The sequence below is a fragment of the Debaryomyces hansenii genome (genome assembly GCF_000006445.2).
Source record: "Debaryomyces hansenii CBS767 chromosome F complete sequence".
Classification (NCBI taxonomy): Eukaryota; Fungi; Ascomycota; class Pichiomycetes; order Serinales; family Debaryomycetaceae; genus Debaryomyces; species Debaryomyces hansenii.
Genome location: NC_006048.2, coordinates 609,210 through 622,447, shown reverse-complemented (window position 1 = coordinate 622,447; position 13,238 = coordinate 609,210). Strand labels below are relative to the sequence as shown.

The following is a 13,238-nucleotide window of genomic DNA, read 5'->3' as shown; positions in this document are numbered from 1 at the left end:
AATGAGGACTACGTATTTACTGTCCTAGGAATTGTTTCAAAGATATCCTCAATCTTTATTCTTCTTCTTCTTATCCTTCTTCTTCTCTTTCTTATCTTTTTTACTCTTAGTTATCTTACCCTCAGACAGATCCTTAACTTTATCCTTATTTTTCTTTTTAGATTTATCTTTCTTCTCTTCTTTTGCTTGTAATTCTTGTTCTGATGCAGGTTCTTCTGATGTGGTTTCATGAGATTCTTTCTCTCTTGAGATATCATTGGATTTTTCTTTGTTACGTTCTATACGATCAATGTGGCCATCACTTTTTGACAAACCCGAGACTTCTACTTCATCGATCGTAAGGTTATCTTGGACATTGTCACTTTCTTTATTGCCTTCTTCTTCCTCGCCGTCGGTTTGTTTAATTTCTTCGGTTACTTCAGTCAGCTGTTCGCTATCTTCGCCGATTCCACCAATTTTAATATCGTCATCAGTTATCGCGATACCTTTCAACTCTATATCTTCATCGTTAAGAATTTTAACAAGTACACCGCATCTCTTCGCATAATCATAGTCTGGGACTGTCTCTTCTGATTCAGATGTTTGACGCTTAGCCTTTTTATCCTCATTTTTTTCTTCATCCTCATCATCATCTTTGGTTGTCTCGCCGCTGAGTTGTCTTTGTATTTCTCTCTCGACTCTTGCTTCCGCTTCTTCTGCTGCTTTGTTCCACTTCTTGATAACCTCCATCAAGTCGTCCACCACCCTTTTCCTGGATCCTCCTTGCAAGCCCTCAAGGTAGGACTGTAATGCAGCTTCGTAATCTTTCGGTATGTTCTTAATGTTCTTTAATATCCAATTTTGTTTCTGTTTACTGAACTTCCAATTCAACTTATCATTCTCATATTGACGCAAATAGGCCAATTGATCCTTTTCTGGTGGAGGAGCTCTTTCGGACTTAGGTAGCTTAACTCTTTTAGGTTCTCTTTTGTCATCATTGTTTGATTCTTCTAACTTTCTTTTCTGTTTATTGAGCTTTTTAGCTTGTTTGTTCGTTACCTTGACATCTTCTATATGTGTTGTCAAAGCTATTGGATCATCTTGCACATCGTCCTTGATCTTCAAACCAATTTTCTTCCACGCTGGAATATTCTGACTCATCTTAGCTAATTCTGTGGCCCTTTAGTTGTTTCTTGTGCTTGTAGTTTCTATTGATAACGCTATGCAAAAAAAATTTTGGGGCCATCTCTATGGCGTGTCCAGGTATAAAAAAAATTACTTAAATAGATGAGATTTTGCTTGACTTATATTCTTTTAATATATAATACTTCTATTGATATTAACAACAGTGTATAGTTGTATAACACTAATAAACGATTATTGCATTAAAATTCTCTTATTTGATAGTTTCTATGCGGATGTGAAGTTTCCTTTACGGAGGCTTTGTAAATCAATTAATCCAATTCAAATGATTGATTGATCAGAATACATCTAGCTATATTGATAAATACATGGTTTGAGTCCGTTATAAATAATCTTACTTATAATGGATATAGAGATTGTATACATGATATTCCTCTACGTAATTAATTTTGTAAAGCATGTTTAATAAGCTTCTGATATCCGTCGATAGCCAGGATAAGGTCTGAGTTCTCAATATATTCATTGGCAGCGTGAGCAACATGAATACTTCCAGGACCGTATAAAAATCTGTGTTTCAACTTGACGGTTAATCTTGGTATATCTGTGGAATAAGCTAAAATGACTGAATCAAAGCCAGGGACTTTATAATCCAAGTATTGAGCGTCGACTTGAACTTCAGGCTTTAGAGTCAAATGTTCAACATTTCCAATTGTTTCCAGTACAATTTCACGAACTTTAGGTAAATTATCTGCCACCCTAATCGAGAGACTAGACGTAGCATTTTCTGGCAAGACGTTCGGAGCGACGCCCGCGTTGATCATACCAATATTCAACGTTGATGGGCCTAATAATTTAGATTCTGGTAATTTCATCTTGAGCAATTTGTCCAATACTGGGATTAATATTTCGGTAGCTGATATTCCTAATTCTGGGTAACCACTATGGGAAGCTTTACCATCAACTTCGATGTCAAAAGTATAGATGCCTTTATGACCAACACCTAATTTTAATCCGGTCGGTTCACCAAATATACCAGACTCCCAAGAAGCATTTAGTGACTTACTGACGTTTCTCATTCCTAATCCACTGGATTCTTCATCTACGACAAACAATAGTGCGGCATCGCCCTCCTTCAAATCCCCAGATTTAAAGAGCGAAAGATAAGACATGATTTGAGTAGCCACTGAACCTTTTGCGTCACAGGATCCTCTGCCATAAATCTTGGTACCGTCTACATGATATGGAAGGAAAGGTGGTACAGTATCTATATGAGACGTAACTAAAACTTTAGTGTCTCTGGTTTTTCCAATATAAGCATACACATTGTATCTCTGCGGACCTGACCCCACCATCTGTAATTCAACTGTAAGGCCAGCTTTCTCCAAGGAATCTTTCAATAGTTGGGAGATCTTCAATTCACTTTTACTTACAGATGGGGTATCAACCAACGATTTGTGCAATGATAATAAGGACAATTCGCCAACTTTGAAATCTTCCAAATCTTCATGTGAGCTACGCTCTGTATCTGCAACCATCTTATCTTTGTATCTATCTGACTAAACAAAAATAACTGTATAATACACAAGGAACAATCTTCAACATTAGAATTGTGTATTGAATTGTGTATTGACCATCTACTTTTATATACTAGGAATGGAACGGGCGCATAATAAAATCATAATATGCTTGCTATATAATGTATACATTGCTCTAAATTGTGCGAGCTCTCACAGTTCTAATCTACTTCTTCTATCTTTAAAGGTTCCGTACCTTCTTTTTCTGATTCTTCTTGTTTATCTGATTCTTCCTTCTTATCAGAATCCTTTTTCTTGTTCTCTCTCTCAGAAATCCACTTATCAAATCTATCAGTTAAATCTTGCGCAATTTCTTCCGCCGTAGCATCCTTGTCTTCAGCCGTCTGCATCTTATTGAATACATTTTGCAAATAGCCGAATGTGCTTGTAAGATATTCATCAACTTGGGGGTTTTCGCCATTAGGATTTAAAGCGTTCCTAAATAAATTCATGATAGATTGTTGCTGTTCCGTCAGAGGAGCACCATTGTCAGCTGAGGTTGATTCCACGTCGGATTGTGAATTCGTTTCTGCAGTGGATTGTGGTATGCTATTCTGTTCAGACGCTTCTTTATTTGACTTATTAGTAGACATTATATATACTCTAAAGGAAAACTGAAAAAAAAAAACTCAATGTTTGCCTTCTGTTCCATCTTTTTATTTGCGAGCAATAATCATAAGCCAAAAATTACTTGAAACTTGTTCCCTACATGTCTTTTATATTTAATTAAACTTGTATTAATATTTCTTAGCTACAAGAAAGTGTATTTCGTAGACTACATCTGCATTTCGTTTTTTAAGAGTATCGCCAATGACTCATTGCAAAACCCCGACTTCTCCCTATTTCTGTTCAAAGCTACCTTCAAACTTGCCTAGCCTGTCCTTTTCGTTCGATTCAAATTTACCTTCGAATTTTCCCAAGTCCTTTTTATCGGCTGATTCAAATTTTCCTAAGCTGTCTTTATCCTTAGATTCGAACTTGCCCAAGTCCCCCTTGTCTTTCGATTCAAATTTTCCCTCAAACTTTCCGCTTGTATCAGGATTCTTTCCCTCTTCAAACTTTCCTTTGTTATGTTCTCCTTCAAATTTCCCTGGTGCCTTCTGATTTTCGAATTTGGCCGATCCTTCGGATTCTTCACGAACCTTGTTTTCTGCGTCCTTGAGAGGTGTTTTTGGATCAATATTTTGATCAGATGCTTCTCTGGCAATATTGCCTAATTCACCCAATGGTGGTAATTCTTGGTTTCCTTGTTTGCTCATTGTATCCTATAATCGGTACGCACAATCCAATTGAATGGGTCCTTTCATTACTCTTCTCTTAGAACATCATTGCAGCTCCGATGATCAAAAGGGTCCGAATCACGTGCTGTAGCAAGCCTTAAGTCATTACCGATATTGCAGGACATTTCTAAGACCTAAAGCTTTCCTGAAAGAAGATTGAAGTATAATAGCAATGAACAAATTAACTAATTCCTTAAAGGCCTTAAAGCCCAAGTCAACCCCAAAACTTTTCGTTATTGACTGGGATGAAACCATAACCAATGAGGATACTATCAAGCTCGTAGCTCAAGCAGCGTACAACAAAAAGCTAGAATACGAACCAAAGTTCGACCATTTCACGGACATCTATTTGAAAGCTTTCAATGAGTATAATCAAGACTTCACTAGCAAATATGGAGAAAGAGATACCATTGAAAAGGAAATCAAATTTCAGACCGGGATGCAAAATGTGGAAATGAAATCAATTAATGAAATTAAGAGATTGAGGTTATTCGAAGGGATTGCAGAAGACGAATTCCAAGCCCAGGCAAACCATGTTACACTCAAGCCTCATTTCACTGATTTTTTGGGCAAGTGCCAGGAATTGAAAATCCCGGTGATTATATTGAGTGTCAATTGGACTAAATTAATCATGGAAGCAGTCCTCCAAAAAATCGGGTTCAAAGAAAATGAAAATCTAAAAATCATGGTTAATGAATTAGAGTTTGTCAATGGAATCTCTACTGGTAACTTTAACGAATCGATATCGATCAGAACAGGTCTTGACAAGTTGAATATCGTTAATAGTTTAATCAAGCAATACGGCAAAACGTGCTATATAGGTGATAGTATGACTGATTTACTATCTTTGATTGATAGTGACATCGGTATTGCCATTGAAGAAGGGTCAGTTATTGAATCGGTCAAAAAGTTAAACTTCCCAATCAAAAATCTAAGTGAAGCTGAAGAATTACATAAGGAAGAAGTATACGTTGGCAATTGGTCGCAAGTTATAAACCTATTGAATAAGCATTAATTTATTCTTATATAAGTAAATACTGATACAATATGATAACATAATAATTTAAGCGTAATGGTACAAATCGAATACGACTTGGTTTTAAATTGTTTTTATCTTGAACAACAATATTCTACACGTAATGGACTGATGATGAACTATTTATAATGATGTATGGCTTTGACGCGTCTATTCGGACCAAAGAAATTACTAGTATGCCACTAGCAATGTCGTGTTGTACATTTTCAATCATTTACTCCAGTTATTTGCTGGGGATGGGAAATTCATAGCTCCTTGCATTGGCATATATTGGCCATATGCATAACCCGGAGGTGGTGGCGGTGGCGGTGGGCCTGGCACCATATTAGGGCCCATTGGTTGTTGAAGATCATTGCGGATCATCTGAGGATTGTTCAACGGTGACCTTTGCAAGACCTGTTGGTTATGAGCTGGCATTGCACCGGGAGGAAGTCCATTTGAAGGGGGTTGCTGATAAAAGTAATGCGGATATTGATTTGGATTAGCCATAGCAGGTGGTGGAATATTAGGAGTATACTGTCTCTGCTGATGCTGCTGTTGATTTGGAGACCACATTTGATGGGGTGGTGCTAAATTTTGTCTTGGGGAATTGTCATGCAACTGCTTATAGGGTTGTTGTACTTGATAATGTTGTGGTACTACTGGTTGCAGTGGACGCGGTTGCGGTGTTTGTACAGAACCATTTGTAGGGGTTTGCAGTCTTTGCCGTTGAGCAGGAGGAGAATTGACATTTTGCTGGGGTGGTTGATGAGTATATGACGTTTCAGTGCCCTGAACAAATGCAATTCTTTCAGAAGGTAACAACACAACAAGTTCTCGTAAGAGTGAATTTGGTACGTCGGGAGCATCTCGTAATGGAGGCACCGGGCCCTCTCTGCTTGCTGCCATTTGTAACTGCCTGGTTCTGTTTTCAAAGAACTGGGCACTATCAGCGTCACCCATAAGCTTGAAACAAGTTGCAGCACGGTTGCAAGCATCTGCTGCATCCATTAACTGGCCATTGGATCTCTCGTAAACACAACTGAGACCATCCCATGCCGTGGCGGTGGCAGGCGATTTTTCGTCGACCTGCAACCTTAATGCCTGTGAATAAGCCGCTAGCGTGTCTGGCAATTGATTCAACTGCAAATACAATTTGCCGATCGCCAACCATGGTATAGGGGACTTGGGGGCCCGTCTAAATGCTACTTGGTACGAATCGTACGCCGCCCGAGGCGAGTCCAATTTAGAATATGCTTTACCCGTTAGATACCATGGTAAAAAATCGCCGTCGTCGTTGGCCTGGGCGTGTTCACCCTCCGATTTGACAAGCATTTCCAACAAGTCGATAGCAGTGTGCGCATAGCGGTCGTCAGTGCTGAGTAACAAGTAGGCATGGGTCAACAATATTCTAGGTGAGTTTCCCACCACCCTTTCTGCTTCGTCGCACGTCTGCAATGCACCAACCAAGTCGTTGGCCCGCTCCCTGGCGGTAGCCAATCCACACCACAATGCTATATGCTCGTCCACCTTATCCAACAGCGGTGGTGGTAACGACAATGCAGCTACCAACTCGGCCACCGCCCCCTCGCTGTTACCCTCTGTGGTTGCAATCGCTGCCAACTCTGCGTGCGCCAATCGGGCTACATTGATTTCATCTCGAGTGCATGTCTCCAAAGACCGGGGCAAAAGACTCAAGCACCGTCTCAACCCATCTACTGCCTGGGCGTTCCGACCAGCCCGGTGCAAAACTTTTCCATTAAGCAACCACAACCCAGTGTGGGATTCGTCCGCCTGGAGGCCTCGTTGTACTGCCAGATGTGCCTGTTCCACCATGCCCATAGAAAAATAGCACTCTCCCAACTCCTGCATCACTTCCCCCGTATGGGTAACATGCGGATATTTCTCTAGTGCCATGGTCAATCTATCTGCCGCCTCCTGGCTCCCTGATCCATTTTTGGTTTGTTGGCCATCTTTCACCTTCCCGTCCTTCATTCGCAACGAGTATGCCAAACCCACTAGCGCCCGGCTGTTCAGTGGGTCGTGCTTCATGGCGTATTCAAAACTATGTTTAGCCGCCTTCATCATCCCTAGCGCGAGCGAACAATCGCCCACCGCAACCCAAGTCTCTATGGCGCTATCTCGATATCTACCGTCTTCCACATCGCCAAATCCACATGTTCGCTTCATATTGCTCATATGCGTATTTTGATGTGTATCGTGTACTCCACTGCCAATAAATCTATTTACCTAGCAATATTGGTAATACTAATTAAAAGCAATATGTATGGGAAAAATTTCAATTTCTACTCACTGATAGCTCGTATGACAAGGCAACTAAAAATACCAAATTTAACGATTACTATTGACTATATATTATATGCAGTGTTGCCGAGACGCATATGTATGTCTTCTTGTAGGTGTGTTTACATAGGTGAAACCTAATGTTATGCGGACTGGAAGAAGTTCTGCAGACGCCAAATACGAGGGATGACGACAACGAGGATACGTGGTCCGCAGTAGGAGGGAGTGAGCGTGAAGAGTATGCGAAACGTGGAGGCAATGGCTCTAGAAAGTAAAATAGTACATGTAGGACACTGCTCTCGGGTTGTGATCTCGTAGAGGTCCGCGTAGTAGTCTCGACACTGAAAATCTGAATTTGTTGGGGGTTCGTGGGGGCTCCTTTGATGCGAGATTCTGTATAGCAATCGCGTGTACCAATCACTGGCACAATCAAACCTTAGTTTTGTGCATGGGCCATGCATCCACGCCGCTGGGGCTGGCGCATGATGCGAGTGATTGCATGTCGCCGCAGTGCACCCGTCGCTTTGCGATCATACCGCCGCGTGGTCGTCGCAGTTTGCCACCTGTGATACCGTATGGAGTATGCATGGAGTGCTTATCCCCTGCCAGTTAACGGGCACCATTAGACAGTCGATGGCCGTACGGCTAAAAGTCCGTCTGTACCAACCGTCTGTAGCTTTCCTCGTGTATATCCGCCAGTGGTGACTGCAATAATAGTACTTCAAAGTACAGGTCAAACACCTGTAACGCAGACAACCCGCATCGGTACAGCATATGTAGACTGAATGTTAATCCCACCCACCATCATACGAAACATTAACCTACCAGCTATTCATCCCCTCCCCAACTTTAAACCTGGCACTCTTTTGGCATGACTTCGATTACTGTCCCCCCGTATCTGTGGTTAAACAAAGCCCAGATGTGCCCTTACAACATGGCAATTTAAGACATTTCCGCACAACAGGTTGAATTGCTAACTTGGTGACGCCCATGGAACAACGGTTGCCCTCGTCCGCACGATGTTTCTACGCACTACTAAAAAGGGGGCCAAAACTTAAATTGTACTTAAGCGTATCATCAGGCATTAATACCCGCCGATTCACTTCAGCGCCCACGTTACGCATGACTGGTTGCGGCGGGTTGATGCGTGGCAGACGCATCTCCTAAGCACTATTGGCGCTGTCGCACTCGAACGACCAACTTTGAAAATTTGCACCCCTATATACTACGTCCAGACATGTCTAATAACGTAAGGGAAATACATCGTGTTACCAAAAGACCTTAAATTGACTCTAAACCACCTCAAAACGCCCCAAACGCCAGACAGAGACAACCGTTAAACTTCGTGAGCGACAATTCTCACCTATCTCACAAACAATGCATGTGCCCAAATTGTATACTATACCATGACACGTACAATCAGGTGCAAAGAAGCAAGTACCCAACCCTTGCCCAGTCATCCGGGCAAGCCTGTTCATCTCTACCAAATCTAATCATATCCGAATACCCAGAAGTTTTATCGAGTTTACTATACACCTGGCATGCTTTTTCGTCTTTCTCGTCGCTCCCAGAAATGGTCGCTCCTCTGATTCACGGCAAGTTTCGCCGAAAAGATCTATGGTGCATAACACGCACATGAGAAATTTTCTCATGCACTACGATTCATTGGTCCCAACAATTTTCATGATCACATTCTTACCAAATTGCTCCTTCCACATGATACATGCATGCGTACTTTTTTTTCTATCGTATTATCTAGATGGAACCAGCCTAATTTTGGTTGTAACCTATTGTGTATTGAGAGAAAAAAATAAGTTTGCAAACAGTTATCATTGTAGGAAGAAACGCGGTAATGGAGAGTGACATATGTAGAAGAAGATGTAGACTAAATAATGTGGAGCGTTAGTTGTGAGATACTTGGTTCTTTACATCGAGTCGTTATTGCAGTTGCATCTTCTTTGTTAAACTTCTAGTTGCGGCCCATTGTGAACTGGAATTGTTAAGTGTATCCGCGGAATCTGACAGACTTCTAGAATGTTGGCCCATGCTTCTTGTGCACGAGAAATGCTGTTGGACGAAAGGTAACGGTTGCGTTGCATGGGTGTATAGGTTTATTCTGTTTTTATTGCACGTGATGATGGGGGATTCAGGCGATGAGCATTAAACGAAAGTTCGATATATGGCCAGGTTATCTAGTTAACCCAGAGCTCTCATGGTACTATTATACAAACGCACAGCTATGTTAGGTCGTATTAGACCGTTCGTACGGTATAGTGTATTTCGTGCTGGCACGTATCGAACCCTTTTCACGTCGCCCTACCGGATGCAAATCTCGTTGATCTACAATTTATTTGCTACTTGTAATTCGTGCGGAATCAAACTTCAAAATGAAAACCCTCTGAAGCCAGGTTTCTACAGACCGCCTTCAGCAAGGCCCAAACTAGTCAAGCCCGAAGACGAATCGTTCAATCGGCTCATGGACGGTTTGCTGGTGGAAGATCGCAAATTATTGTTGAACTCAAGCGATGCTACTCTTCCCCAACCTGTTACTGCGTCTACAGCGGCGGCAACAACTACCAACACCAAGAAAGAGGGCGACATACAGTGTATTAGATGTCGTGAAGCTATGTATAAATCGAATTTTTCGTGGGACGAATTGCCAGTGGAATCAATAGATAAAATTATGTCAACCATTCCTCCAGACGGAAATGTTGTCTATATTGTTAATGCGGTTGACTTTCCGCTCTCTCTAAACAGACTGATCTTTAAGTACCGCAATCCGTCACAGATTACCTTCTTGGTAACGAAATGTGACTTATTGTTTCCTTCAGCTCAACTTAGTAACAGGTACGGTGCAACTTTTTTCAAAGACTATTTATCAAGAACACATGGTGCCGACCCAGAAAAGGTATTTGTAACTAGTGGCATGATAGATTGGAACATGAAGGATATCATTAAGGCTTTGCCAGATAATAGTTATATGGTCGGGGGTGTTAACAGTGGCAAATCAACAGTTATAAAATCCTTGCTATACACAATGGAAAAATCGAAACCGAACTACCTCAGTTCAAAACAGCAAACTAAACTAGAAAAACAGCAAGATAGAATGATTAACTCAAATGCGGTCAATAGGCATCAACACACTAAGTCGCAGAGAAAGGTTGAACAAAAGTTTAAAATGACCTACGGCCCAGGAACATCATATATGCCTGGTTTTACTCGAGGACATATTGTACATGACATTGACGGTAAGACGATAGTTGACGTTCCTGGTTTTTCTGCCAATGAATCCCATGGTATCTACGGTTACCTTGATCCTTCCACAATCAAAACATTATCAAAAGGAGTCAAAGTACATAAAAGAGGGATGTATGACTCCCTTTACGAATCCGTCAGAAATGGGCAGGTTCTTACTATCGGAGGCTTATTTTATCTCGCTACGCCGCAAAATGCTGTTTACCAAATAAAAAATTGCATCAACCATAAATTCCATGTATTCAACAGCATGGATAAAGCTATTTCTATCTTGCAAACCATCGAAAAGAATAAGGCGTTGGAAAATGTTTTTCTCGTGAATAAGCAATCTCTTGATAAACTCCAAAAGTTTATCATCCCTCCTTTCTACGGTAGTATCGATCTTGTTATTAAAAACTTAGGCCATTTAAACATCACTCCTACTGGAAAAAAAATTGACAATGAGCCGTTGGTTATATATTTACCTGAAGGGGTGGAAGCGATCATTAGACAACCATTGACGAGATATATCACAAGATCTTTAGCAGGTAGAGATAAAAATGGTAATCCATTGCGTAAAGAATTATGGAAATCTAAGAGTGTTACCCATTTGCAGAGGTTTAATGGCACAACACCATTTGCAAGTTTATTAATCCCTTCTACAGGCTCGGATAATCTTCAGTGTATATCAGAGTATAATTCTAAATTAAACGATACACCAATAACTTATGATAACAATACCCATCTTGATGAATCTAATAAGTACAAATACTGGGTTAATATATAGTTCATATAGTTTAGACTTGTATATAATATCTACGCGCATTGCGTGAAGAAGGAGTTTATTTTTTTTTGCAATTCGCGACTATAAACAAAAAAGCCTTCCCTAATTCTTGTAAATAATTCATAAATATTTTATCTTCAATTCCTTCTTCAGTAAGTTACTACTGTCATTATAACAAAATGCTTAGAAGTCAAAGCATATCCAATTTGAATGAACAAAGAAAATCAAAAATGGGCTTTCTAAGCTCATTAAGATCAAGAAAATCATCGTCGAATGACTTACATTCAAAGTTAATATCAGAACCGTCCAATATGCAAAAGAATAAACCACGACCATTATCACTGTCAGTATCATCTATAAACTTGAATCAGAAGTTTCATGAACCTACGGATCATAGTTCCTATAGCTCTAATGTCTCAAGACAACGTCAGGGTTCCATATCAACAGAAGATAAGGAAAACGTAAGCAGTATACCTAGACTTAAAAGTCGTCGAAATTTGCAAAATACTACAGAAAGCAGGACATTGAAAACGAGATCTAGTGCCCCAAACTTGAACAAAAGTAAACGTACTTCCATGTTTACAAACTCAGTTACTGCTACCCCTGTGATTAACATTTTCCCTGATTCAAATGACAACATAATTGATGAAAGCTCTGTCGAAACTCCTGAGCTCATATCGCCTGAAACAATAACTGATATGAATGACTCATTGTATGCGTCCCCAATACATCTTGAATTAATAGATGACGAATTTAGTGACGAAGATTTGCAATCAAGAAAGCTCCACAGGACAACAAATTTAACAAACATAAATGATTTTATTAGGTTAATAGATGATGGGGAAAAGTATCAATCAGGAAATTACCTACCTATAAACAATCGAAAATCGTTGGATTTCGAAAAATTCGAAAGAAACAAAATAAGGAAATCATTACAGACTAACCTAGATAAGGAATGTTCTACGAACTTTATATCGAGTCTCAACCTTGTGGAGAATGCCGTATTTTTGAGTATTGAAAAGTATCAGAACTCGCAAAATGACTTCGTAAACTTTTTGGAAGATGACGATTACATCAATGCAATCAAGAATGACCCTTATGATAATGAATCCGACGAATACTACTTGAACTTTTAATACACTTTCTTTAGCTTAACCCATATAACTTAATATCATCAACTTTTTCAGTGTAGTAAGAAATTTTCTGAATGCAGTTCAGGGTAGGGTTTATGATGCAAAAAATTGCAAAAAAATGCGAATTCTGTGGATCGAACACAGGACCTTCAGATTAACTGGACTGAAGTTGACTTCAGTCTGACGCTCTCCCAACTGAGCTAAATCCGCACATACAAACCCACGGCGGGAGTCGAACCCGCAATCTTTTGATTAGAAGTCAAACGCGTTAACCATTACGCTACGCAGGCGAGTTATTGCAAAGTAATAAAATGTAAGTATACATATATCAGGCATAGATATCGTTTAGAAAAGTGTTGCAAAACATTTCACATAAATAGTGTATATCCCTTGATTTTTCGAATATGAAAGCAACAGAGTAGGTGAATAATGTTAGTTAACTAGTAAAGAGTAATAAGCACAGCCAAGCTAAGTTCGATAAGATCTACAGAATATACTCTTACCGAGTACCACAAAATCAAGAAATGATTCCAAAAAGCTGTATCTCCAAAAATTAATTTAAGTTTTCATTATAATGAACTCAATAATTTTGACAATATATACTGGCTTATAACTGGTATAAATAAGAGTTGTCTGATGTATCGTAGTGCAATGGGTGCCATATTTGTTTGATAAAAAAGATTTACTTGAATATTTGAAGAATTCTGCAACATTTACAATATTTTCCTATTAACTACTTATCATTATCATATTTTACATAACAAGTTAGCTTGAATTTAAAATAAGGGTGTT

General features: G+C 39.7%; 8 protein-coding genes and 2 non-coding genes across 10 annotated transcripts; 3 read left to right on the top strand and 7 right to left on the bottom strand. All coding sequences in view use genetic code 12, as the record gives it.

Annotated features, from left to right (window-relative positions):
- Positions 1 to 48: 48 nt before the first annotated feature.
- On the bottom strand, positions 49 to 1,140 carry DEHA2F07150g (DEHA2F07150p; the record flags this gene model as incomplete). Its single annotated transcript, XM_460670.1, has 1 exon — positions 49 to 1,140. The coding sequence occupies one exon, from the start codon at positions 1,138 to 1,140 to the stop codon at positions 49 to 51; it is 1,092 nt and encodes a 363-aa protein (XP_460670.2).
- Positions 1,141 to 1,565: 425 nt separating this feature from the next.
- On the bottom strand, positions 1,566 to 2,657 carry DEHA2F07128g (DEHA2F07128p; the record flags this gene model as incomplete). The annotated part of the gene is made up of 1 exon (XM_460669.1): positions 1,566 to 2,657. One exon carries the CDS (start codon positions 2,655 to 2,657, stop codon positions 1,566 to 1,568), a length of 1,092 nt encoding a protein of 363 aa, XP_460669.2.
- A 200-nt stretch (positions 2,658 to 2,857) lies between these two features.
- Positions 2,858 to 3,289, bottom strand: DEHA2F07106g (DEHA2F07106p; the record flags this gene model as incomplete). The annotated part of the gene is made up of 1 exon (XM_002770715.1): positions 2,858 to 3,289. One exon carries the CDS (start codon positions 3,287 to 3,289, stop codon positions 2,858 to 2,860), a length of 432 nt encoding a protein of 143 aa, XP_002770761.1.
- Positions 3,290 to 3,535: 246 nt separating this feature from the next.
- On the bottom strand, positions 3,536 to 3,955 carry DEHA2F07084g (DEHA2F07084p; the record flags this gene model as incomplete). Its single annotated transcript, XM_460665.1, has 1 exon — positions 3,536 to 3,955. One exon carries the CDS (start codon positions 3,953 to 3,955, stop codon positions 3,536 to 3,538), a length of 420 nt encoding a protein of 139 aa, XP_460665.1.
- Positions 3,956 to 4,148: 193 nt separating this feature from the next.
- On the top strand, positions 4,149 to 4,991 carry DEHA2F07062g (DEHA2F07062p; the record flags this gene model as incomplete). Its single annotated transcript, XM_460664.1, has 1 exon — positions 4,149 to 4,991. One exon carries the CDS (start codon positions 4,149 to 4,151, stop codon positions 4,989 to 4,991), a length of 843 nt encoding a protein of 280 aa, XP_460664.1.
- Positions 4,992 to 5,222: 231 nt separating this feature from the next.
- DEHA2F07040g (DEHA2F07040p) lies at positions 5,223 to 7,190 on the bottom strand (the record flags this gene model as incomplete). Its single annotated transcript, XM_002770714.1, has 1 exon — positions 5,223 to 7,190. One exon carries the CDS (start codon positions 7,188 to 7,190, stop codon positions 5,223 to 5,225), a length of 1,968 nt encoding a protein of 655 aa, XP_002770760.1.
- Positions 7,191 to 9,534: 2,344 nt separating this feature from the next.
- On the top strand, positions 9,535 to 11,316 carry DEHA2F07018g (DEHA2F07018p; the record flags this gene model as incomplete). The annotated part of the gene is made up of 1 exon (XM_460663.1): positions 9,535 to 11,316. One exon carries the CDS (start codon positions 9,535 to 9,537, stop codon positions 11,314 to 11,316), a length of 1,782 nt encoding a protein of 593 aa, XP_460663.2.
- Positions 11,317 to 11,492: 176 nt separating this feature from the next.
- Positions 11,493 to 12,449, top strand: DEHA2F06996g (DEHA2F06996p; the record flags this gene model as incomplete). Its single annotated transcript, XM_460662.1, has 1 exon — positions 11,493 to 12,449. The coding sequence occupies one exon, from the start codon at positions 11,493 to 11,495 to the stop codon at positions 12,447 to 12,449; it is 957 nt and encodes a 318-aa protein (XP_460662.2).
- Positions 12,450 to 12,565: 116 nt separating this feature from the next.
- Positions 12,566 to 12,656, bottom strand: DEHA2F06974r. The gene is given in 2 exon segments: positions 12,566 to 12,602; positions 12,619 to 12,656. It is a non-coding gene; the product is annotated as a tRNA-Phe (tRNA).
- Positions 12,657 to 12,663: 7 nt separating this feature from the next.
- Positions 12,664 to 12,736, bottom strand: DEHA2F06952r. Its single transcript has one exon. It is a non-coding gene; the product is annotated as a tRNA-Arg (tRNA).
- Positions 12,737 to 13,238: the final 502 nt, after the last annotated feature.